The sequence below is a fragment of the Nycticebus coucang genome, chromosome 10 (assembly GCF_027406575.1).
Source record: "Nycticebus coucang isolate mNycCou1 chromosome 10, mNycCou1.pri, whole genome shotgun sequence".
In the NCBI taxonomy this organism is placed as follows: domain Eukaryota; kingdom Metazoa; phylum Chordata; class Mammalia; order Primates; family Lorisidae; genus Nycticebus; species Nycticebus coucang.
In genome coordinates this window covers 23,216,131-23,243,620 of record NC_069789.1, presented here as the reverse complement: position 1 = coordinate 23,243,620, position 27,490 = coordinate 23,216,131, and the positions used below count along the sequence as shown (strand labels likewise).

Genomic DNA, 27,490 nt, shown 5'->3' with positions numbered 1-27,490 from the left:
CCACATGTAATTATTTGTGTTCGATGTGGCTGTGACGAGGCACTGTGATAGGTGACGGGGGTGTGTGGGAGAGGGGACGGATAACCCAAAGGTGGCAGAATCGCAGTTGAGAGAGACAAAAGGCAAATAACCAAGACACAGTGTTTGGCTGAGGAAGCAGGTAATTCTACCTGTCAGGGATAGAAAAGAGAGCACCAGCGAGGTGGGGCTTTGGAGGCTACATTCCATGACCATTTCCAGACTTTCCATGAGAGGCAGCGGCACATGCCTGGGGGAAGTCTTGAATGGAGGGCATACCTGGTCACCTAATGTACAGAGCAAGGAGGGTAGGGACAGGTAAATTAGGGTTAGTTACGAGGCTGCTTGGCACTGAACGTATAATCCTGCAACAATGCATCCCAATTGATGGAGATCATTACATTCTCCTTGAGGCTTATAGTAGACAATATTTCTTAGTTTGCAAAATGAGAGACGTGTACAATGCAAAAATAAATAGCGCAAAACAACGTGCAGAACCTGATTAAAGATGGTGGTATTTTTAAGTATTCACTATCACAAAAGATAAAGTTTAAAAAGGAAGAAAAAACAATTCATTATCAGCTTTTTCTAAGGTGAACTTGAAAAGCGAAACGTGTACATTTTTACTCAGTTTTTCACAGCAAGCTTGCCTTGTCAAGAATGCAGGCCATTCACAACCACTAGCCCCAACAAACAGACAACATGATCTCCCTCTGAGAGTTAAATAGTATTGGTATGGCCCCAGAGGAACCCCCCAGAAAGAATCAGACATGTCAACTTTCAAGTTCAAAGTTGACGCAATAGAAGACAAAAATAATTCTCTATAGAGCTCACAATTTATACTTGATCCAAGGCCCAGTCCATTAAAAGAGGAGGGCTATACTGCTAATTTCTTCATTAATGATTCATCCCCAAAGGGTCTTGAGTTAATTTTTGGTGCCGTACAAAATCTATTATGTTCCAGCACAACAGTTAAAAATTGAAGATAAGAGAAAATAACAATACAAGAGAGTGATACATAAGGAATACGGTTATGTAAGTACACTGATAGTGAATACTTCCTTTGCTATTATTTAAAATGTAGTGATAAAAGGGCAGTGCCTGTGGCTGAAGGAGTAGGGCACTGGCCCCATGTACCAGAGGTGGTGGGTTCAAATCCGACCCTGGCCAAAAACCAAAAAAAGTAAACTAATGGAAATGGGAAAGTATTCTTAATAGATTAGGTGTTACCCTGAAGTGTTTTTTCCCTCCCCATTATTTACTACTATAGAACACATGGCTGCCTGTTTTTGCAGATTTGTTACATACTATCTATAGCTACTTTCACACTAAAAAGGCAGAGTGGAATGGTCATAAAAGACCTGGGAATCCACAAAGCCAACAATATTTACTATCTGGCTGCTATGGTCTGAATGTTTGTGTCTCCCCAAAATTGGTAAATTGAAATTCTCCCCCCCAAGGTGATGGTATTAGGAACTGGGTCCTCTTGGGAGGGGATTAGCTCAGCAGGGCACAGCCCATAAGAATGGGATTCATGCCTTTATAAAGGAGCCCCCAGGAGGGCTTGTCTTCCCTATGGCGATGTGAGGATCAGCTTTCTATGAAAAAGCAGCTCTCACCAGACCCCAAATCTGCAAGAGCCTTAACTTAGGGCTTCCTAGTCACTAGAACTGCGAGAAATAAGTTCCCGTGGTTCATTAACCATCCAGTTTATGATATTTTGTTATAGCAGTCCTAAGACATGAGCCTTACGGACAATGTTTGCCAATCCCTAGTATAGAGTTTAAACATTAAGAAAAAAGACGGAGAAAGAGAAGATCAACAACAATAAATTCTCTTGTTGAATAAATGCTCAGGAAGCCCCACAGCATGCCTAAGCCTCAATATATCAAAAAAAAAAAAAAAAAAGACCAGATTTGAACATCTCACAAAATGCAAGATTGGCAGTCTAAGAACCTTCCATGATTTTTCTCATAGTTAGCATAGTGTAACAGAAGGCTTTCAGAATTTGGAGTTGAACATTAAAACATTTTTTTCCCAACCTTATCAGGTCAAATCCAACAAATAAGCACACATTTAGTTGAAAAAAAAAATTGCCTCTAATTCTACTACTTCTGGCAATAAAATGTCAAAGAAAATAATTTTTATGTTGGAACAAATTAGAATATGCATTTATTAAATGGCTGGCAACTTGAGAACAACCCTGGTTTACAAAAATAAATTTTGTTTTTAATTTTATTAAAATACATTGCAAACATATGTTTTCTGGTAGTAGAATATTATTAGAAGGAAAACAAATTGGAAGTACCTTTCATTTTCAACAGAAATAAAGAACTGCATTATGTATATATTTAAATTACACTGATATAAGCCTTGAATTCTTGGATGAAAAATGGGGCAAAATCTTTGTAAAGATTATAATGGTAATACTTGATTAAAGATGACTTGACCATGGCTGAACGCCATAGCTCAGTGGTTAGAATGCCAGCCCTGCACCACATGCTCTGGGGGCTGGTGGATTCGAACCTGGCCCAGGCCTGCTAAACAAACAAACAAACAAACAAAATAGCCAGGCATTGTGGCAGGTGCCTGTATTCCCAGCTACTAAGGAGGCTGAGGCAAGATAATCACATAAGCCCAAGAGTTTGAGGTTGTGGTGAGCTATGATGCCAGGCACTCTACCTAGGGTGACAAAGTAAAACTCTGTCTCACAAAACAAACAAACAAAAAAAACCCAATGATTTGACCACTAAATACTAAAAACATTGAATAAGACCTAGAAAAAGCAATAGTTCTTAGGGCTTACTTCAGATTCTCAAAGAAAATGTAAAAGCTTGGTAGATCAAAACAGTATTATTGGAATGAAAGGGATGTGATTGCATTACAAACTGTCCAAAAAATAAAATCCCAATCAAACACAAAAACTAGTAAAGCCAAGCAATTGGATTTTAGAAGTTTCAATAAATTTATAGAAGTGATTTGAATGAAACTTTTAATAATATGGAAATATATAATACATAACTTTTTAAAAATGGATGCGAAATAGGATACATATTTTAATTGTAACTATGTAAAATATGTTTATTTGTATAACTTATATATGTCCAAAAAAGACTGAAACTTAATGCATGAAATGTTAGTTCTGGTTATTGCTGGATTAGTAGATATGCTTTCTCTTCCAATATTTCAAAAATTCTCTGAAATGAGCATGTACAACTTTTACAGTAAATTTATTTTTAAAAAACCATAACACAATAGAAAGCCATAACTCAAATGTCTATTTCCACTTTATTTCTGTGACTAAATCTCAATGATTAATTAATTCATATAACTTGGTTTAGAGTGACAGCAAAATGGATAACATTCCTTGCCTTTCCTATACACAGTACACAATTGTAATTAACTTACAATCTATAGAACAATTCTGTATAAGTCTAAACTTATACTTCACCTAAGTTACATGAAGTTATTTTCATTCCGTACATTTGGCATAGCATAAACAAAACCCACCTGTTGCCACACACAGAATACAAAATTAGAATTTACTCAGAATTTACATTTGGACCTAGCATCATATAGCAACAAACTAGGGTTGTTTTCAAGGTAATGGGCACTTAATCCACATGCTATACTGTAGTAAGGAAGCGTAACAAGAGCTTAGGTTGACTATTCCAGGTTGATTTCTAATACCAGTTCCCAATTATCTTCAGGAGACTTGCCCCCAGCTCGACTTTCCCAAAATGAAACGCGTTACCCCTTTTTGTATATACAAAATTGCTTTCCTGGCCCATCCACATACCCAAGCAAAAAGTTTTAGGTCATTTCTGAATCCTCTTTTACGTTCTCATTTTCCCAAAGGTAGTCATTACATTTCATTAACCCTGTGTCCTAATTTATCTAACTTCATTCCTTACTTTCTTTGACTAGCCTCTTACTTCCTGGCCTCCAGCCTCTCTCCCCTGCCCAGAGGTCTTCCGTACTCTACACAGCTGTTACTCTAAAGCACGCACTGAATGATGCCACCCCCTTGGTTAAGATCTTCACTGGCTTCCAGGACTTTCCAAGGTCAAAGTCCATCCCCTCAGCATAGGGTATTATCAGTTCCTTCCTAGATAGTTCCACCTCCCTTCATAGACTCAGTTCCCACTACTTCCTCTTACAAACAATGACTAATATGTACTTTTACCTAAATAGTGATCATAAATATTTATTGAGTTCCTACCAGGTGTTGTTCTAAGCAAAGGGGATCAGCAGTGGACCAGGCAGGGAAAGCCCTATAGGAACCTGTAGAAACTTTCCCTCCTTCAATCTTCGCCCATGCTACTCTCAGGCTTAAACACACTTCCCCGTTCTGAGACCGCAAAATCGCAAGCATCTTGCAAGGGCTGAAAGTCACCTCATCTGGCCAGTCTTTACCAATGCCCTGGAATGAATCAATGATCCTTTTTATTTTTGTACTATTGATGGCATTATATTAAAATTATTATCCCAATAGTATATTGAACAAAATAATACATTATGACCAAGTGGGATTTATTCTAGAAATGGAAGGATGGCTCATGTTCACAAACCACTAATGAGATTTATCATCATTAAGAACCAACTGGAAAAAATCGGTATGATCATCTCATACATGCTAAAAGGGATTTGACAAAATTCAGTATCTATGAATATTATTTTTTAAACATTTAACAAGGGCTTGGTGCCTGTAGCTCAGCAGCTAGGGTGCCGGCCACATACACCAGGGCTGGGGGATTTGAACCCGGGCCTGCCAAAACAACAATGACAACCACAACAAGAAAATAGCTGGGCGCTGTGGCTGGTGCCTCTAGTCTCAGCTACTTGGGAGGCTGAGGCAAGAGAATCACTTAAGCCCAAGAGTTTGAGGTTGCTGTGAGCTGTGATGCCACAGCACTCTGCCAAGGGTGACTTAGTGAGATTCTGTCTCCAAAAAAAATAAATAAATAAAAATAAATTTTATAAAAAAAAAAATTATTTACTTTCATTCCTATCTCCCATTGCAGAGTGAGCCCCTGAGGTCAGGGAATGATTTAACCCGGCCTCCCTGTCATCCAGCACACACTGGCCCCCAGAGATCCATCTGCATTTGCCAAATGAACAAGGGAGTATATATGTATATATGTACAAATGACTGTTAGTCTTCATCTGCACTTTAAACAAAATAAATCCACAATTTGTTTACTCACTTGCAATAAAATGTGTTATTGTGAAATATATGTAGAATAACTACTTTGAGGTATTTTATATCTGGACACTTTCATATTAAAAAAGTTGATTTATTTTTTAAAGGTAGAGAAGACCGAGGACATAACATAGAGCCTTGATATTTCTCACTGCTACCATTTCCTTACCTGTGTTTTAATTTCATTGAAAACAAATTTCGCTCGGTGAATTAGGCAAATCTCTGTGATGGTGGAGCACAGAATGTGGAATCAAGGTGGCAGGCACCACTTCAGCTACTTCCTTATTATGGATGAACCTTTCTAAGTTTTAATATTCTCATGAGAAAGAAAAATCTCAGAGGATGTAACAAAATGGGAGTAATTTAGTGGCGTTGGTAGCAGCCAGCTGCTGGGATGGATAGTATTTTCAGCAACATGTTTTCTGGAACCAAAGTACCACGGCCTCATGCTTTTTCCTGAAAAACTTTACATTTTTGTTACTTGCCCTCTAAAACTGTGAGATCAAAGTTAACCACGTCTATTCCCAGATCACACCTGGCTTTCCAAGGTTGAACAAAATCTGTTGAGAGTCTCTATGGAAAAAAAAACTGGCAGCGAACATAGGGCAGGAGGGTTAAGTGCGATCCTGCCAGGATCAACCTAGCCTGGGGAGTCTGCCCTGTAACAACGGGGCAAAAGCTCATGTTGGACAGATGGAGTGAACAGAACCAAGCCTGGAAGCCACCCAGGCATGGAGGGCCAGACTGGACACATAGCAAACCAAGACTCTGGCACTCCTGTCATCATCACAGAAAAAACAAGGAAAACCAACAAACTCGGCAAGGACTATACCAGACCCCCACAGTGTATTGCTTTCTTACTATGGCTATAATTGTTTTAAAAAATGAAACAAAATCAAAATCATCCCAGAACTCTATGGGTTTAAATAGAACCTAGGTCTCCTGTGATTCAGCACTAGCAGAAGGTAAAACTCTCTTCCATCTCTGTTTGAGGTGGGAGAGATGACAGTGACCAACAGATTATTCTGCAAGGAGCACAAGCTGCATATGAAAATGATGACATGGAAACCCTTCAGTTCAAGCAAGAAACAGGCCAACAGGAAAGCTCCAGCCTAGGTGCTGTTCAGCGGGAATTCAACTGCCTCCTCATGAAGTAAACGCTGGGAATTCAGCCCAAGTCAAATAGCATGATGGCACCCATGGCAGGATCAGTGACCGTCACAAGGAGAGACATGGTGACTTAGACCATAAGATAGTTACAGGTGCCTGTACAGCATGGCTCTGAGCCACTGGGCCTGTTCTCAACAACCGGTGGTTTGAAAATTTGTAAGTCCCCCCCACGTCCAAAATAAAAGAAAATTTATAAGTCCCAGAGGGTTTCCCAAGTACCTGGGCACTGAAACTCTTTGTAGCTCTTTGGTCAGAACCTTCTTATTAATATCCCCAAATTACATTGAAGGCAAATGGAAATAAGGAGATGTGTCTTTTAGTTTTGGGTAATTAATTTTAAACAAAGTGACATGATAAGTTAAATGACAGAGGAAAATAAACTAGTAAGTGGCTAAGAAAGAATAGGAAAACACAGAGAACACAAAACCACAGGCCAAATATCTATAGCAGCTCAAAGAAATTTGGAATGCAGTATCCAACATATTGTCATCCTCCCAAAAGGACTGATTGGTAGACCTGGTACTTACAAAGCTTAACGGGGAAACACCATCATAAGGGGTATCACTAGTACTCTGCTGTGTGGTGGTGAAATGCATGGACTCAAGCCAATATGCAGAGGGTTGAATCTCAGCAAGTTTTTCCCAAGTTCCTTAACCTCTCTGTACGCCAATGTCCACATCTGTAAAATGGACATAATAATGGTACCTGGGGAGGGGCAATGTTGTGAGAAGCAATATGTATACAGATGGAGTCAACAGAATCATATACATGTGTATGTGTATGTATGGCACTTAGAACAGGCCCTGGATCACAGCCATGCTATTATTTCAAAGTTACAACAAAATAACCTAATGGCAAATGAGATAAAGATCAACAGGGAAGAATTACAGATACTCTTCTTGCTAAGCAGAGACTAATGATTAGACGTAAAAGATAAAGGAATGCTGAATAGAAAATACTGATCAGGGGAAAATTCAGGGGAGAAATCTACAGATCAACAGGATGGAAATCAAAGTTAGTTATTCAAATAAAATAAGGTAAGTCAGTGAATCCAAGAGAAATTAAGTGAGTCTGTTAGACCTTGTTGAGAGAGACAGGAGACACAGACAAAGAGAGGAGGGTGGTGTGGATGCAGAGAGAAGGGAAGGCTTCTGCACTGCTGGTGGGACTGCAAGATAATACGACCTCTGGGAAAGAAGTTTGGAGAACACTCAAGGAACTAAAAGTAGACCTCCCATTCAATCCTGCAATTCCTCTACTAGGTATATACCCAGATGATTGAAAATTATTTTACAACAAAGACATTTGCACCAGAATGTTTACTGCAGCCCAAATCATTATTGCCAAGACATGGAAACAGCCCAAATGCCCATCGACCCATGAATGGATTAACAAATTGTGGTATATGTACACCATGGAATACTATGCAGCCATAAAAAAGATGGAGACGTCACATCTTTTATGTTTACCTGGCTGGAGCTGGAACATATTCTCAGTAAAGTATCTCAAGAATGGAGAAAAAAAGTATCCAATGTACTCAATAGTACTATGAAATCAATATATAATCACCTACACATTCATATGAATGATAAAACTTAACTATAGTCCAGAAAGTAGAAGGGAAGAGGAGAGAGAGGGGAGGGGCAGGGGGAGACTAGGTGGAGGGAGGGTATTTGGGGAGACCTCACCTAATGTGCATGATGCAATGGTACATTTCAAAGCTATTAAGAGTGTAATTGGGATGGATGTGTTAATCAGTTCAATGTAAGCATTTCACATTGTATATCAGATCAGTACACTGAATCCCATAAATGCATCAATGTACACAGTTATGATTTAATAAAAGAAAAAAAAAGAGGAGGGCAAATAGGCAGAAGTGCAGAAGGCTCTGCATACCAGACACAGAAGAAACGAGCCAAAAATACAGTGGAATTTTAACCAAGTGGACATAGGGTTCGAAAAATGCTAAAACAAAGCAAGAGCTCCCCTGATTGACAGGAGCCCCTTCTCATGGCGTTAACAGTATAAGCAAAACATGCAAGTAAGTTAGCAGCAATTAGAGATAGCAGATGACAGGGTCCAGCAAGTTCCGTGTTAGCGAAAGATCCAAGGAGTTTAGGCGGGGTTTTTTGTTTTGTTTTGATTTTTGGTTTTTGGTTTGTTTTTTGCTGCTACACTGCAATGGTGAGGCCATGTGGGAAAGAATCTGAGTTAGGGGCAAAGGCACTACTTTGTGCCTTGGCCTGTGCATTTGAGAGGGTTCTGTAAAGGCACAACTCTGCTGTTTTATTTAACTTTGGGCCTTGCTTGCTGTGGTGCCCAGTTATTGAGCAGTGGTGTAACCACATCTCACTGCAACCTCCACCTCTTAGACTCAAGCAATCCTCTTGCCTCCACCTCCCAAGTATCTAGGAATACAGTTGTCTACTACTAAGCCCAGCTACTTTTTAAAAGTTTGTTATAGAGATGGGGTCTTGCTCTTGCTCAGGCTGTTCTCAAACTCCTAGGTTCAAGTGATCCTCCTGTCTCTGCCTCCTAAAGTGCTGGGATTAAAGGTGTGAGCCACTGTGCCAGGTTCTACTAACTTAAATTAAACTGCCAATCAGTGGTGCATCATGCACTCCCCCCAAGGGATCTTCTTTTCAAGGGTGGGCATGTCTACAAGGGAAAATGAAGAAATGGAGAGAGCAGAAAGTTCTAATCTGAGCTGACTGGGAGCTTAGTCTCCTCTCCCTACCCAAGGCGGGGCTGGGTCCACCTGGAACAGACACCAAGGGTTGAACAATGAATCAACATATAACATAATTCATTACAGCATATCTTTTAAAATGTTTGCAGTGAATTGTGCATGTCACAGTTGGAACCATAGGCAAGGAAAGGATACTTTTATTTAAAATAGGGAGAAATGTGAAGTCAAGAAATTGAGTTTCTATTTGCATTTCTCTGATGATTAAGAAAGCTATAACCCAGTTATAACCCAAGAATAGGGGGAAAGGGGAAAGGGAAGGGAGAGAGGGGGGTAGAGGGAGGGTGATTGGTGGGATTACACCTGCGGTGCATCTTACAAGGGTACATGTGAAACTTAGTAAATGTAGAATGTAAATGTCTTAACATAATAACTAAGAAAATGCCAGGAAGGCTATGTTAACCAGTGTGATGAAAATGTGTCAAACGGTCTATAAAACCAGTGTATGGTGCCCCATGATCATATTAATGTACACAGCTATGATTTAATATTAAAAAGAAAGAAATTGAGTTTCAGTATGAGATAAACTGCTAACCTAATTTTTTAACTTTTTTGGACAAATAATCAGAAAGAAAATAAAGAAAAAAAGAAGCAATGTAATTTTTTTTTCTATCTGTTAACTGGGGACTAAATCATGAAATAAATAAAGCTTAATAGGGTTTCCATATCTCCCCCAAATAGAGAAAGAAAAATGGAGTAAGTTGGTATTAATATTAAAATGCACAAAGGCTTAAAGATAACAATCTTAAGAGATGTGGTCTCAAGCCAAATTGGGAAAACACAATTGCATACTTCAAAATTTTTATAGTAGTTTTGAGGCTAAAGCAGAAAATAAGCTAATTAAATCCTGAGCTCACATCAAGCTGCAAAGAAGAGAAAAAGTGACAGAGGTTAAGATTAAAATATAACACAGTCTGGCAAAAGTAGGGAAAAAAGAGAATATTAATAAAAAAGGAAGTTAGTGAAGATAAAGGTATATCAGCAGTATCACTCATACATGGAATGATGGAATATCATGCTAGCAAAATACAGAGACCTCGGGTGTTTCATTGGAAGAAAAGATGAACATGAGTCAAAAGTTCCCTGGGGTAAATTAGCTGAGATAAGGCACCCCAAATGCGTGCTGTAATGGTAACGTACTCTGCAGCCTTCATTAGGCCTTCTGGATTGCTGCCTTCAATGCAGGGAACCATGGTTTATAAAAGACTGAGAGACTAGAGAAGTTAAAGGCTACTTAAAAGAAAAGAGAATAGGGGTGGCGCCTGTGGCTCAAAGGGGTAGGGCCCTGGCCCCATATGCCGGAGGTAGCGGGTTCAAACTCAGCCCCAGCCAAAAACTGCAAAAAAATAAAATACCGTTAAAAAAAAAAAAAAGAACAGAAAAGAAAAGAGAGTATCGACTAAGGCAGTTCGTGATACGACAATCATATAATGATGTCAGAAATGTTATTCTATACAAACACTTATTTGCATAAATTGTCGTAGGGCAAAAGCTAATAAAGTGCTGAATCCCAGACAGGAAATCATTACTATGTCAAGACATTCTTATCTTGCTGTTGGTCCTCATGGTTGGGGGGGGTCTGTTTCATTTCTTCATTCATTCATCACTGAGTATATCAAATGGGGTGTTCTCATGTATATCAGATCCCCAGGATGAAGAGCAAAACTGCTCTCACGCTGCTGACAGAACATACAAGTTCAACCCTAAGTCTATCAATTTCCTTCAACCTTAACAGCATGACCTGTAGGCTGCTCGGCCTCCGATTCTTCATCTATAAAATGGAAATTATAACAGAAACTATCTCAGAACATAGGTTTAAAAATCCAGGGAAGTGTCATGTGTGACATTCTCAGCACAGGGCCTTCAATTCATTGAAGATTTCCTTGGTCACACAATGGAAAACTATGTAGTCCTTATAACATTCTAAGATCTAACATCTATGCATTAACCTACGAAAGGTCAGTATCTGTAGGAACACTGGCAAATGTAATTATTTGCTCTAAAGCCTTTTAAACAAATGCTTAAAGACATCTCCATGGGAGCATTTCAAGACTTGATCCTCCAGAAAAACACTTATCAGTCCCTGAAAAAGACACTTAACATCAATGCAAAAATAATTCATTGTTTGGGGCAGCAAGGTAAACTGATCATAGCATCTGCCTAAAGCTTAATATCAATTTTAAAAGTTCACTCACAGGAGGAAGACAAACCAAGGGCATTTTTTCCAGTAACTACAAAGGAAACGAAGGCGCATAGCATAACCTCGTTAGGATACTTGGCAAGTGTGGAAGAAGAGGAAGAGGAGGAGGCGGGGGGCAGACTGATGACAGGGTCTGGTATACGTACAGTATGACAGGCAGGACAGTTCCCAGCCCTGAGATCTACCGGGATGCGTAGGGAAAGGCATTACACAACTTAAAAATGCATTTACAAGTGGATATACTTTTAGAAAACTAAGCAAATTGCTTCAAACCAGAGAGTATCAGAAAGTACTACCAGACAACATTAAAACTCTGGGATGTTGTGAAGAACGGTATTTTAAATCAGGCAGTTACTAAACCTGCATTGTGCCATGTGGCTTAAGAGAGCAAAGAAGAGAGGGACGCAGAGGGGGAGGCCAGGAGAGGGGCCAGCTGGGTTAGGAAGCCTCCGGAAATCACCTCGACTCTGAAATTCTATGAATCTCCATCAGTCGAGCTTGCCTATGTACACTAGAGGGTTATATTATTCCCTCATCACGTTAAGAGGATAATAAGAGAGCAAGTTCAGTCCTTGGTCCCCCCACGGACCCCACCTGAGAGGCACCATCTACCATGAAGGGAAGAACACGCAATTTAGGGCAATGTGGCTGGAGTTTGAGCCCTGCCCTGGCAGCTCACATGCCTCAGGGGGTCTTGCCATAACAACTGGACTGTGCCGTAGCCCCTCTCAGTGAAATGGCAATACTAAAAATATTCATCTCTGCTGTAGTGTGGGTATGGTTTGTTTGTTCATATCGAATCTTATGTTGAAATTTGATCCCCAAAGTTGGAGGTGGGGCCCAGTGCGAGGTGTCTGGGTCATGAGGGGGGATCCCTTATGAACAGATTAAGGTCCTCCCTGGGGAAAGTGAGTTCTCACTCCACCGGTTCCCACAAGAGCTGGTTGTTGACAGAAGCCTGGCACCTCCTCTCTCTTACTTGCTTCCTCTCTCCCCAAGGAATCTCTGCACAACCAGCTCCCCTTTGCCTTCTGCCTGGAGTGGAAGCAGCCTGAGGCCCTCAGAAGGTACAAATGCCCAATTTTGAACGTTTCTAGACATTAGAATCATGAGCCGAACACCTTTTTTCCTTATAATCACATAGCTGTAGGTTTTCCTTCATAGCCAGACAAAATGAACTAACACAACTTCACAAAGTTATTGTGAAGATTAAATGATGAATGTATTTGGAAAGACTGGAACAGTGACCAACACAAAGGAAGGCCTTCGCAAGTGTTTGCCATTACCATGCTTTTCCATCTAAAATTCTCCACACCACACCCTAGCACTGTTAACATGGAAAAGCTTGGTTTGAGTAAGATCAAACTAACCTTATAGCTATCAACCACTAATAAGAGAAAAATGTGCTAGGTTCACATTGTAGTATTTTATTTATTAATTTGATGAAGACACATCTAGTGTCCCTAAGAGCTGAGGCAGGCAGCCTTACCAGCCCCCTTTACAGGTGAAAAGTCTGAGGCACAGAGGAGCTAAGTGACTTGTTCAAGGTCATGTAACTCTAAAAGATGGAGCAGGAACTGGAACTTAGCCAAACCAGCTCTAGATTCCTGTAATCTGTACGTTCTGCTTTTCCTTAACAAGGTAGAAAAGAAGGTAGAGGAGAGTGATTACAAAATGAGCTGCTATTTTTGATGGGTCACTATAGGCAGCAACGAACCCTATTCTTCAGGATGAAATGGTAGGAAACACTTTTAGAGGGCCAGGAACTTGGGATAAGCTCAACTGCCCACAATTAGGACATCATATCCTATGGGGCTGACACCACCCTCAAACCTAACATTGGCAACTCTCTCCAGACCAGCTGAGCTAATGTTTACGCAGACTATGTTTGCTGCATGGCATTGACCCTGAAGGGAGGGTCTGGACTGTGGTGCATCCTGCCTAAGGATGAAAGATTTGGATGGCAGAGATGGGTATCCTTCTTTTGACTACCGTATTTAAACAAATATGCTCCCATTCAAAAAGTACAGGTACTGAAAGGACTGTCGAGAGATGAGTTGGCTTGAGAAGAGTGGACTAATGCAGAGAAGCATCTACAGACTCAGCCCCAGACAGATGCCTCAAGTCACGATAACGTACCTCAGATAGGTCAAGGACACTTACGCTTGACTGAAAGCAAGTGACACAATGCAATTACTTGACCAAAGGGGATGCTAAAAATATTTAATGACCACAATGGCATGATCAACACCCAGTCAAATCAGACACTAGCAATAAACAGGCATCTCTCAGTAGCAAAGCTTAAAACCCGGAGTGCCCATAGTCTGTCTGTGACAATGAAACATAAGCTCAGTACCCAGAGGAGACTAGAAAGAGGCCAGGTGGAAAGCAGGAATCACTGCTTGTGATGTGGTTTTCTAATAAGCAGGTTTTCTCAAATGAGCCCTTACTGGATTCTGTGTTTTTTGGAGACAAGATTTCCTCTTTTATTCCTCAGGGTAACCTGGATTTGTGGACTACCACCTTAGAGGGCTATGCACATGGAGAAATAAAATCAGCAAAAAGTGGGGAATAAGCACAGGTGGCTGCTATCCTACTTCCATCAAACTCTGGAGAGAGTCACCAGTGGCGCCTGAATTGCTGCTGTCCCTGAAATCTGATAGCTCTGATGTCAGTGGATCCCAAACAAGATCCTGGGAGCTCTGCTCTCTCTAACTCAACTGTGCTATCCTCAGAAAATGTCAAGGAGGAGGAGTTCCTGCCACATGCGATTCTGGGACCAATTATTCCGCAGCTGACAGCTTTTTCACCTTTGAAAAATGATGATCTTACATGCTGCAAGGAACAGCTGTGACAACCCTGGAAGCTTTAAATTATCCTATTTCCAGGGACATGCACGTGAGCATGAAGATGTGGCCTCTGGAGCCCCCTCAAAGGCTTGACTTAAACCCAGAGGGGACTGAACTCACTGGCACTTACTAAGGTGACAAAGAATTGGCAGGAATCCTGAAGAAAGGCCACTTTCATCACTGCAAAACTGTGCAGGGAAGAGACTACACAAAAAATAAGACTCAGTAATTAAAGTCTTTCTCCCCACCCTCCAAAACAAATAAATAAAGCAAAATAAAATCCACGTCTGTCTAGCTTCAGTGGTGAATTCTGCTTAAAGGAATTCTGCTATAAGGAATAAATAATGTAAATCCACCACAAACTTATTCAAAGACTCTGAGGTGAGGGAAAATTCCAACTTATTTTTTTGAGACTAATATTATCCTGATCCTAAAATCAGACAAAGATATTAAAAAGAAAGAAAACTAAAATGAAATTAAACGAGGAAAGAAAAATGCAGATCATGTTCTCTTATCAAAAAAGATGCAGAAATCTGTAGCAAATACTAGCCAATTGAAATCAGCAACATATAAAAAGGATATATCATGGTCAAGTAGATATCATCCTAGAAATGCAATTTAATCTTTAAAATTAAATGTAATTCGTGATATTATGGAATAAGAGAGGAAAACAATATGCTATGTGAGGAAAAGGCATTGGACAACATTTACCATCTACTTATTAAAAAACTCCAAGAAAATTAAGAGAAGAGAACTTCCTCAATGTGACTTAAGAGTGCCTATGAAAAGTCTACAGCTAAATAGCATAATTAATGCTGAAATACAGAATATATTTTCTTTCAGATTAAGAAAAAGGCAAATAGGCTCAGACCGTTGGAGGGCCAGACTACAGTTTCAAAAAAAAAAAAATTATGAACAAATTCCTATGCACACTGCACATATCTTATTTTGAAGTAAAAAACAAAACGAGAACAAATACAATCACACTGTCTCATGTGGCCCGCGGGCCGCAGTTTGAGGACCCCTGCCTTAGACAAAGCTTCATTTGCTAAGAAGATTAAAAGATGAATATTCATAAAGCACATAAAATACTACCTGGCGCATAAGTGCCCATTCAATGAGATCTGTTTCTCTAATAATTTCAGTTAGATTCTTAGCAAGCGGCCTTGCAGGATACACTGTCATAAGAGACCTTTAATAAACTTGGTATTTAGCTACAAGGAAAGAAAAGCCGTACGACCCTGTATGAAGCTAGGAAAGGGCATCAGGTTAATGGACTATCAGCTCCATCCCATCCGTGACTCAGATACCTCCCGTTTTCAGCTCCCGACTCCTTTATTCCTGAGCAGTTTCTCTTTCATCCTTCCAGAGGGATGTTGACCATGACTCCCCACATCTCTAACCCAGGCAGAGGGCTGAGGAAAGGCTTTGTGTGGGAGGCAAAGCTCTCCCAGGGGCGCACCTGGTGTCACAGGCCAGAATGAGGCAACAGGGCACCCTCAGTCCTAAGTCAGACTAAGATTTTAAGAATTTGGCTTTTCAGCTTCTAAAAGTAAAGAAGACAAGGGCATTTAGTCTGAAGGTGCTGAATTAGCCTATAAATACAATCTTCCTCACAAATATTACATTCTTGCTGTTTTGATTTAGACTTATTGCGGTCCCAGAAACATATAAAAAATTGAAATGGGGGCGGTACCTGTGGCTCAAAGGAGTAGGGCACCAGCCCCTTTATGCCAGAGGTGGTAGGTTCAAACCTAGCCTCAGCCCAAAACTGCAAAAAAAAAAAAAAAAGGAAATGGAAAAGCTTTAGGTAAAACCTGCTACCTTATTAGATAACCAAATATGTTTGTTTTGAACCCCTTGCCCAACAGGTAGGTTATATACATCCTCCTGTGGCTTCTGCACCCACACGCTGTGCACAGACACAGCCGACCGTGCTCAGCCACCTGTTCCCCTCAGCTCCCTGAGTGCCTCCACTCTGTCTCTGCCTAACACATCTCCCCCATTCAGGAGCTTTTTTTTTTTTTTTCTTTCTCACTGTAGGCAACAAAAATGACTGGATATGGGATTCATGACATTGTGAAAAGCATATTTCTAACTGAGTACAAGAAATGTCTTGATCATTTAAATATAGAGGTAATTCTTGTTATCATCAATATCTCCCTCAGTTTAATTTTAGTGGCAAGATGTATGGCGAGGCCGGGCACAGTGGCTCACACCTGTGATCCCAGCACTCTGGGAGGCCAAGGTGGGTGGTTTGACTGAGCTCAGGAGTTTGAGACCAGCCTGAGCAAGAGTGAGAACTCATCTCTACTAAAAATAGAAAACCGAGCCAGGCATTGTGGCAGGTGCCTGTAGTACCAACTACTTGGGAGGCTGACACAGGAGGATCGAGCCAACCCAGGAGTTTGAGGTTGCTGTGAGCTATGCTGATGCCACCATCACCTGGGATGACAAAGTAAGACTCTTTCTCAGAAAAAAAAAAAAAAAGAGAGAGAGTTGTGACGAAAAAGCAAAGTGGAAACAGAAAAGTGGAAAACAAAATTGGTGTCAGCGGTCATCAGACTCCTCCCTCTCCGACATCCTCCCTTTTGGGGCCTAATCAGCTGCTCCCAGGTGTCTATTTCCATCACAGGTTTATTTATATCACAGGTTTTGACATACAGCTCCCCCCTCCTTTCAGATTCCAACTCTCTGGTTACAACATGAATAGTCTGAGTGTGGAGACACCTCGACTACCCCCCAGGTTTTCCCTCTTTCCTTGCTGCTTGTCTACCTGCACCGGCTTTTTGTGCTTTCTCTTTAATTTTTTTTACAAAATATATGTTCCATCACACACAACTCTACAAATGAATTTTCCGTTAATAAGATGTCCTAAATATGTTTCCAGATATAGATCTAAACAATTATTTTAAGTATCTACAATATATGTTAAAATATTTTGGTAATATTATAAACCGATTCACCTCTGGATCATCATTTCATTTCATTTCCAATATTTCATTTCTTTCTTTCCTTTTTTTTTTTAGAGACAGAGTCTCACTTTATCACCCTGGGTGGAGTGCTGTGGCATCACAGCTCACAGCAACCTCCAACTCCTGGGCTTAGGCGATTCTCTTGCCTCAGTCTCCCGAGTAACTGGGACCACAGGCGCCCGCCACAACGCCCAGCTATTTTTTTTGTTGTTGCAGTTTGGCTGGGACCAGGTTTGAACCCCCCCACCTTCAGTATATGGAGCCAGCACCCTACCCAATGAGCCACAGGCGTCACCCAACCAATGTTTCATTTCTAAAAAGAATTCAAGGTGTTTTATTCTTCCAGCAATGGCAAACCAGGTGTTTTACAGACCAACCCTCAATAAAAACAACCAAAAATGTGGGGCAAGAAACACCACACCCACACCCTATATCTCCCACCTGTCTGAAGGCACCAGAGACCTGCCAATGCAGTAAAGACTAGAATGTTCTAGATTTCTGGAAGATAAATTAGGCCTCACTTTTGCCTTCTTTTCCACTCAACCTTTCCCAGTTTGAATTGACAGCTGAGACATTACGAAGCTGAGGTGAGTGTGTGTTCAGCAATCTCAGAATTACTGTGGGGAGAAAATTTTAAAAATACATATGTAAACACTTGGTAAACAACAAAACACAACTGAAATAAATCTGTACTGGTGCATATCATTATTGTTACTATCTCTAAAAACAAAGCAATACCCGACTTCCTCTGGGGAGAGAGTAATTCGTTAAATGCTTAAGTGTAACTACAGTAGAGGAAATTGTTCTGTGAAATACGTTTTAGATACTTAGTAACTAGGAGGCCACAAGATAAAGTGAACATGTTTTAAGTCTGATGCTAAGGTGCTGGGGTTTAGTCTTAGCTGTAATGATAATACGTTATATGCTGATTACATTCTCATTACATTCTGAGTTTCAGAATCTCAAATCAGTCATTTAAATGTTCTATGCCTCAATTTCCTTTCCCTGAAGTTAAAGCTAAGGGTCCCTCCTACTCTTGACTTTCACTACGCCATCTCTGAGCAAATGCCTGCAATCAGCAAACAGCTCGATGGGAAAAAGATAATCGCAAATAACAACTTGTAATCAAAGGAATTGTGCCAGTAACTGGCCGCACTGCTGACTCTCCAACACTGGCCTCTCCTTGGCTGAGCTGTAAGGATGCTTGGCTCTGTTCTCTCCTTCGCTCCATCCTTTTTGATTTGAGCATTTTGCTGTGCAGTTGAGTCATCCGGTATTAACATTCTGCGCTGAAGGCTGCCCCGGCCACTCTCTGTCCAGATACTCACAGGGGCAGGTAATAAGAATAGCATATACATTATGTATTTTTATATCTCCTGCAATTTGCCAATGGTTCTGGACACTTTGACCCAAGAATTTATCCATTTTTGTCATCTATGCCATTATCTTGTTACCATTTATTTGATCACTTCTTTCTCTTACTACTTATTCACTTTTTTCATTCTTCAATATATTCCACAATTAATGCACAGTTATCACATCACATTCATATTACATACTCTTAATACCTGCAGGTCACAATTTTGGTGCCGTTTTGATCACTGAAATCTCCATCTCTGCTTTCTCTTATTTCTGTCCCCCAATCATCTAGCAATGCATTACAACTCACTGTAACTCAAATTTTTCCTCTTCCGATCTTCAACTCCAAAATTTTGCTCTGTGACTTAAAATGACCCTCTCTGACCACAACCATCTGTCCCTTCTGTCTCTATTCATTCAGTTCCAACAAAACTGTCCCCCAGTGGGTCTTTTGCATTCAAAAGTCGTGGAATTATTTTGTGTACACAGTAGCATTATTTAAGTGAATTAAAATCCCCATTCATTCATTCGACAGATACTAAATAAATACCTTTAAATGCCTGACAGAATGGTAGAACCAGCAAAGATGAATGAAATCATGCCTCTACCTTCAAGAAGTTCACTATTAGTGTAAGAGATTGAGAGGAAAGATAAGTAACATAGACGTTATCTATGCTGTGAAAGGGCAAAGAGTGAAATCACGAGCAAATAGAGAAGGAAATGTAAACTCTGTCTAGGTGTCCTGAGGTGATCGTGGTGCTGAAGAGTCCAGGAGGGCCTGCAATTCACCAATACATCTCCTCCACATCCCCCAAATAAAACTAGCACACTGGCTAGAGACGTGGATAACCATCTGTATCATGTCTTATAACCATCTTATCACAATACAGACCATTGACAAGTATTTGCTAAATCTATTTTAAATAAAATACTGCACTATCTGATCTGGAAAACTAATTTTAGTTTTCCAAAACTAAATCTGTCCAAATAATCTTTTGAACATGAGGGAAAAAATGAGAATTCCAAACTGATCTTTCTGTGTGTAGAATGCATTAAGAGTAACCAGTCTGAAAAAGAGTAAGAATTGTACCACTTCAGGGGTTTTCAGGAATTCCGACTAGATATTTTTAAAATGTGTATAAATGGACAGGGTACTGTTTGTTATTCAAAAATGACTAATGAAAATCCTAAGATTTTATCAATAAATAAAAGTTTAATCTACTAAAAGGAAGCCACGTATTACACCACTGATCTTCAGAGTCAGAGGGTTTTATTTATTTTCTTTTAAGACATGTAATCTTTTTTTTTTTTTTTTTTTTTTTTAATTTTTTTATTAAATCATAAGTGTATACAATGATATGATTATGGGGCATCATACACTCACTTCATAAACCATTTGACACAAGACATGTAATCTTGCTGTGTGGCCCAGACGGCAGAGCAGTGGCTATTCACAGGCGTGAGCATGACGTGTTACAGCCTCAAATTCCTGGCTCAAGCAATCCTCCTGCCTTACCCTCCCATGAAGCTGGGACTACAGGCATGTGTCACCACGCCCGGCTAATGCTTTTTTCAGTTTTGTAAAAATGGGGTCTCACTATGTTGTCCAGGCTGGTTTTAAACTCCTGGCCTCAAATGATCCTCCCATCTTGGCCTCCCAAAGAATGAGGATTATAGACACATGCCCCCACGGCTGGCTGAGGATGTTTTTATGTCTTAGAGGACATGCAACACAAGAAAACAGGAATACTATATTACGCTAAGGAGAAAACTGGGAAACTTACCAGAAGAAGCTTCCAGTCTTTCCAATCTGCTGATCAACCAGTCGAGGGAACCCGAGAATTGAGCACAGTTTTTACGATTTCCTCTAATGAGAGCCGCTGCAAAGGAAGAAGCAGATTTCACATTTGTGATTTTTCCAGCTCAAACCTGAAGGTAAGCTAGGGGTAGCCCTAAAATACTAGATCAAGAACAAAATATCCTCATGCTGCATCTGAAACCTACGCAAGCACATAACACATCCCTATACAAAACTGAGCCATTAAAGGACAAATTAATATTTATTAATGAGAACTAATAAAACCACTCCTCATTAGAAGGAATATCATTTCAGAAAGTAACATTTCACACTGGGAGGTACTAATGAAGGGTAATGGAAAAACAGGTGTCCCAGGAGTTTCCTCACTTGGGCTCTAATACCCATTGCTTTTAATTAGCCAGGAGATTAAACTGTTCTATCTCTCTCAAGCCCAATTTTCCCATTTCTATAATGAATATGTTAAGAGCACATCAATTTTTCCTAAAAATATATCACAACATACTAGGAGATTTATTAAATATCTAGTAATTATAACTCTAACGAGTATACAGAGATACATGGATCTAAAGATACATTGGAAAAAGGATGAGAGGCCAATGGGCTACTATGTTTGAAAATATTTTTTTCTACCTCTTCACCCCCTTTGGAGATTGACAATACACATCAATCACTCTGAAATACCCTGCAGGAGAGAGATCTATTCTAACTTTGTGTAGACGTGCATTTTTCATACTTCTTTGACTAAAAAGCCCATCTTTGATAAAATTCCTAGGTAACTTTGATGATCTCTTTCCACCTCGTTTATACATTCAATTTTCAATTTTGCAAAATCATTCAGTTCTTTCAAACCAAATATTTCACACAATTCTACTCTGAACACCCCAAATATCATTCAGAAATAGTATAAGTACAAGGTAACAGTGGGCAAAATTTTCAAAATAATATGATATTTAAAGGAGGAATGGTGTCTCCACAAGAAAAATCATTGTTTAAAATCTGGAAACACTGAGTGGCGCCTGTGGCTCAACGGAGTAGGGTGCTGGGCCCATATGCCGGAGGTGGCAGGTTCAAACCCAGCCCCGACCAAAAATTACAAAAAAAAAACCTGGAAGCACCAAGGAGCAGTTCACAGAAGTGACACTTGAGGCTACTGTCTCTCTGCCTCCACGTTACCAGCAAAAGACAGGGGACCCTCCAGTTAGAGTGTGCAATTAAACTTAAAGACATTCTTCACATTTTCAATCTCCTTCTTTTCTTTTTCTTTCTATTTATTGGGCTTAAGCAATCCTCCTGTCTCCACCTCCTGAGTAGCTGAGACTACAGGCAATGGCCACAAGGCCTGGCTAATTTTTCTATTTTTAGTGGAGATGGGGTCTGGCTCTTCTTGCTCAGGCTGATCTTGAACCTCAGAGCCCAGGTGATCTGCCTGCCTTGGCCTTCAAGAGGGCTAAGATTACAAGGATGAGCCAGTACACCATGCCTGAAAAAACATTTTTGAAAAATGCACAATTCTGCAATTCTTTACTTTTCAACAATTTAATTTCATCATGGTAAGAACTTATTCATCTTCCTTAAATGAAACTTTATGCCCCTTGATTAGTAACGTCCCATTCCCCACCTCTGACACCCTGGCAGTGACCATTTCACTCTCTGGCTCTGTGAATTCAACTGTCTTAGATACATCGTTTGAGTGAATCATACAACATTGGTCTTTCTTATTAGTATCATAACCTCTCCTGGGGCTTCTCGCTTCAGTTTCTTTCAACTTGTAGGTTCAACATTTTACAAAAAACACATGGAATCTGAGAATCACAAATGGATTTAGATGTATAGATAGTCCAAGAAAATGCCTTTACTTTTAAAATTTATGGTTCAGCACCCATAGCTCAGTGGTTAGGGTGCCAGCCACATACACTGAGGTTGGCAGGTTTCAACCTGACCCAGGCCTGCTAAACAACAATGACAACTGCAACAAAAAAATAGCCGGGCATTGTGGCAGGTGTCTGTAGTCCCAGCTACTTGGGAGGTGGAGGCAAGATAATCACTTGAGCCCAAGAGTTTGAGCTTGCTGTGAGCTGTGATGTCACAGCACTCTACCCAGGGTGACATAGTGAGACTCTGCTCAAAAACAAACAAACAAACAAACAAATAAAAATAGCCAGATGTTAAGGTGGGTGCTTAGAGTCCCAGCTACTCATGAGGCTGAGGCAAGAGAATCACTTGAGCCCAAGAGTTTGAGGTTGCTGTGAGCTGTGACACTCTACCTAGGGTGACACAGTGAGAGATTCTATCCCAAAACAAACAGCCAAAAAAAAAACCCCAAAATTGGTCACTTCTCCTATGCTCAATCTATCTTGTTAGTTTTATATTTTAAATCTTCAAAACTGAGAATGTTCTGAGCATGCTATCTCTTAGACACGGGATTGAAGCAATGGGTACACGTGGTCATCAGTGACTTGACTCAGGGGGGAGGGAAGGAGGGATAAAAAATTACCTATTTGGTATAATGTACATTACATCAAGTAACAGGTATATTAGAAGCCTCAACTTCACTATGCGCTTCAGCCACAAAACAAAAACCACCTGTATTGAAAATCTATTTAAAAAAAGCATAGATAATATTGCAAAGCCATTGCATAGGTTAAGAAATAAAACAGAATAAACATGAAAAATAAAAATGAAGATAAAATAAAATAGTGATCTTTGGTGTTGGAATCCATTCAGGCGAGAATAATATACATTATTTCCTAAAATGTCAAAAAATAAATTGGTGAGAATTGTTTTGCCATTTCAAAATTTTTCTCATGTTTTTATTTTCTTCTTTGGAAACAGAGTTTCACTCTATTGCCAAGAAAACAGGACAGTGGCATCATCGGAGCTGACAGCAACCTTAAATACTTGAGTTCAAGTGATCCTCCTGCTTCAGCCTCCTGAGTAACTGGAACTACAGGTACCCCCATGATATCCTGCTAATTTTTCTATTTTTAGTAGAGATGGGGTCTTACTCTTGCTCAGGCTGGTCTCGAACTCCTGAGCTCAAGCAATCCATCCACCTCAGCTTCCCAGAGTGCTAGGATTATAGGCATGAGACTCCATGCCCAGCCAATTTTCTTAGTTTTCCAATTTCATGTGACTTTCCCTAAACATTGACGAAGACTAATGAGATCTATTCAGGGGGTACTCCTGTGTGTGTGTGAGTATGATTTTTTTTTGTAGCTCTCCAGAAATAATGCATAAATATAATATGAGGGGGAAAATGAGTATTCATAGAGGGAATGTGCCAAAGATCCATTTCTCAGGCATCTTTAGAAAATCATCCAGGCTTGTAAACTTCCCACAGATTAATTGTGTGCATGTCAGAACAGATGCAGGAATATGTCCACAGTAACACCTTTGAAACCATGAGTACTGGTGTCTCTAAGATCCTGGGGTATTCCAGATGGCAGGCTCATAAATCTACTTTTGGCATTTTCCACCTAAAACACCTATTAAATATATCCGTGTCAAATGCTAACTTGTTATAGATTCCCATTCCCACCTGTTCCCCTTTCTTGCCATGCTAAACAGACACAGTGCAGGGAAAAAAAGGAAAAGCCAAAGATGAAAGTAGCTTGTCTCACACATGACCTTAAGAGAGAACCTTCTGTCTGTCTGGGAGATGCAAGGAGGCTTAACGAATTTGGAGTCGATGATATTTAAACTAAATCTTTTTTACAGCTGGGTAAAGAAGAACAGTGAGATAGATACATTTCATAGAAGTAAAATTATCGCCGTACTATAATTTTCCAAATGATAGATTTATCTTAGTTTTTAATGATTATACAGTATTATCTAAGTATTCTATATATAACCAATTCCCTATTGATACAAAAATTGTTTTCAATTTTATGGTATTCATAATGTCACGGTAGACATGCTTTCCACATTTGTACAAATATATCACTAAAATATATTCATTAAAGTAGAACTTCTGAAAATAAAAGGTTATTCACAATCAAAGTACTATACATACTGTCAAACCAAGCTTTGTCTGTTTTTTATGATTGACACGGAATAACTATATTTTTTTTAATTTCATCGATTTACATTCCAAGAATAATTACTTAACATTTTCCCCAATGACTGTTATTATCAAATTATTGACTTATACTAACCTAATAACTGAAATATAACCCTCATGTTTTAATTTTTCTTTGTCACATTGAAAATCTTTCACTATTTTATTTATTATTTTGTAAACAGCCCATATGAATTTATGAAAACTCATAAATTACAGAAACTAGGCCTGTTGTGCAAACTTTATGAATTATAGAAAGTAGGCCTTTCTCTTTTCTTATAGATTGCACATTTTACCAAACTTCCACCTGCTTTTAATTTTGTAATGATGTCATTTCTCATAAAATTTTAATTTTTGTATAGTCAATTATATTAGTCTTTTGTTACTTATTAACATCATTTAACGACATCTTGTATCAAGATGGTCAAGGCTGTGCAGTGAGTGACCACAGCGCAAGGTGGCTAGCTTTGCTACTCATGGTGTCTCCCTCTCTTACTCAACCACAAGCTCAGGAGAGCAGGCCTCTACATCCTGGCAACCACTGTTCTTCGCTGTCCAGATGGGGGCATCTCCCATAGCAGGCAATCAATTAATCTTTGGTGAATGGATGAAGTTTCTGTCATGGCCTGAATACTTGGGTTCCCAGTGATTCATATGTTGAAATCTTAACCCCCAATGCAATGGCACTAGAAGGCCGGGGCACCAGAAGGAAATTAGGTCATGTGGGTGCAGATCTTAAGAAATTAGTGCCCTTCAAGGAGACCACAAAGAGACCCCATCTGCCATGTGAGGATATAGTGAGAAAATCCCATCAATAACTTGAGCCCTCACCAGACATAAAATCTGCCAGAGCCTTGATCTTGGACAACCTCCAGAGGTGTAAGAAATAAATTCCTGGTCTTTATAAGCCACTTAATTTCTAGTATTTTGTTATTGCAACCTGAATAGAATAAAACGGTTTCTACTGAAACGGATCCATCAGGCTCCAAGTCCACATTCTCCTCAAATGACAGTCTCTGTTAGAAAAGGATACCCCAAGAATACCCCACCAGGAGGCCATGGAAGGAATTAAGATGCTTCAGAGAAACAGACAAAAGGAAGCTTTCCTGAGGTGAAGCATTTTTTTTTTTTTTTTTGAGACAAAGTCTCACTATGTCGCCCTCAGTAGAGTACGATGGTGTCACAAAACACAGCAACCTCAAACTCTTGGGCTTAAGCAATTCTCTTTCCTCAGCCTCCCAAGTAGCTGGGACAGTGCTGCCACAGTGCTGGCTATTTTTTTGTTGAAGTTGTCATTGTTGTTTAGCTGGCCTGGGCCGGTTTCAAACCCATCAGCCTCGGTGTATGTGGCTGGCGCCGTAACCACCGTACTATGGGCACCAAGCCAGGTGAAGCATGTAGATAAATAAACAAATGCTCAGAAATATCTGGAAGAAATCCATGTGGAGGATTAAGGAACCCTTCTTTAAGAACAGCAATATGCAGGCCAGGCATGGTGGCTCATGCCTGTAGTCCTAGGGCTGTGGGAGGCCGAGGCCGGTGCATTGCCTGAGCTCAGAAGTTTGAGACCAGCGTGAGCCGGAGTGAGCCAGAGTGAGACCCTGTCTCTACTGGGAAAATAAAAAAAAAAAAAAAAAAAAAAAAGCTGGGTGTTGTGGCAAGTGCCTATAATCCCAGCTGCTTGGGAGGGAAAGGACAAGAGAATCAGTAAAGGGAGAAAAGAAAAAAATAAAAATAAAAATAAAACTTCAAACTAAGATGAGTGAAAGCCAGTTGAAATTAAAAGCAAAATTAAAAAAAGAAAAAGAAAGGAACAGCAATATGTAAACATACCATTTAAGAATGTATTTACCGGGCGGCGCCTGTGGCTCAGTGAGTAGGGCGCCAGCCCCATATGCCGAGGGTGGCGGGTTCAAACCCAGCCCCGGCCAAACTGCAACCAAAAAATAGCCGGGCGTTGTGGCGGGCGCCTGTAGTCCCAGCTGCTCGGGAGGCTGAGGCAAGAGAATCGCGTAAGCCCAAGAGTTAGAGGTTGCTGTGAGCCGTGTGACGCCACAGCACTCTACCCGAGGGCGGTACAGTGAGACTCTGTCTCTACAAAAAAAAAAAAAAAAAAAAAAAAGAATGTATTTATCAAGACATGTTAAGGGCAAACAGATTTAGAATTTACCTGTCTTGTTGCATGCAATGATTAGTTCAAACATTACAAAGTAATCATGTGCCTGAAAACACTGTTGTGGTCTTAAGTTATCTATTTAATTATTTTACTGCTATCTTCCTTTAAGAGGTGGTTGTGGGGGATTACAATGTTGTCAATATCTCTACCCAACCTTCTCTTAATCAAGTGGGTTAAAATAATTAAGATCATAGACACACACACGCTTAAGATATATCCGATTCTCTTTGACATACAGTAATTCTAGACATTCTGGAAGTATAGTTTTGACTAGGAGGAAGGGATTAGCAAAATGCAACATAGTGAGTCTAGGGACAGAGTGAGTTAGAGCAGAGGGAAACAAAGAGCAGAGCCATCCATTACCAAGCTGGAAAACTCTGAAGGCTGGGCTAAGAAAGGTAGGAAAAAGGTACCAGAGAGTTGGGTGGCACCTGTGGCTCAAAGGAGTAGGGCGCCAGACCCATATACTGGGAGGTGGCGGGTTCAAACCCAGCCCCAGGCAAAACCTGCCAAAAATAAAAATAAAAAAGGTACCAGAGAATTGATGAAAATGAATGAGAGAGTGAGTGAGAGCTCCCTGAGGACTGAAGCAAAGATTGGAGGTAAGAAGGAGGGGAAGAAAAGAGATTAACCAGAAATTTTACAGTTAACAGAAATTTTACAGGGTCCAAATATCATGGAGATTTAAGTATTCAGCTATAAGGCAGACACTAAGGATCCAGATGCATGCTATTGTACTCAGAGAATGCATAGAATAATGGGATATGAAGCTTTCAGTCTGGGGATAAATATAATTAAAACTTTAGTCCCCCCATTTTCTAATGAGGAGACCAACAGGCCAGTGAATATCTACAATAATCAAGATCCTGTGTCTTCTGCTGGCCAACCCAGAACTTTCCTTGTTATGTCCAACAAGTC

The 27,490-nt window shown here is 40.1% G+C and overlaps 1 protein-coding gene across 3 annotated transcripts in view; it reads right to left on the bottom strand.

Annotated features, from left to right (window-relative positions):
• The window catches only part of RYR2 (ryanodine receptor 2), an 830,565-nt gene that overhangs the window by 353,004 nt on the left and 450,071 nt on the right, over positions 1 to 27,490 (bottom strand). For all 3 annotated transcript variants that reach the window (XM_053605591.1, XM_053605592.1, XM_053605593.1), the window contains exon 15: positions 20,305 to 20,400. In XM_053605591.1, coding sequence (XP_053461566.1) covers positions 20,305 to 20,400 — 96 coding nt within the window. The remainder of the gene's footprint in view (positions 1 to 20,304; positions 20,401 to 27,490) is intronic.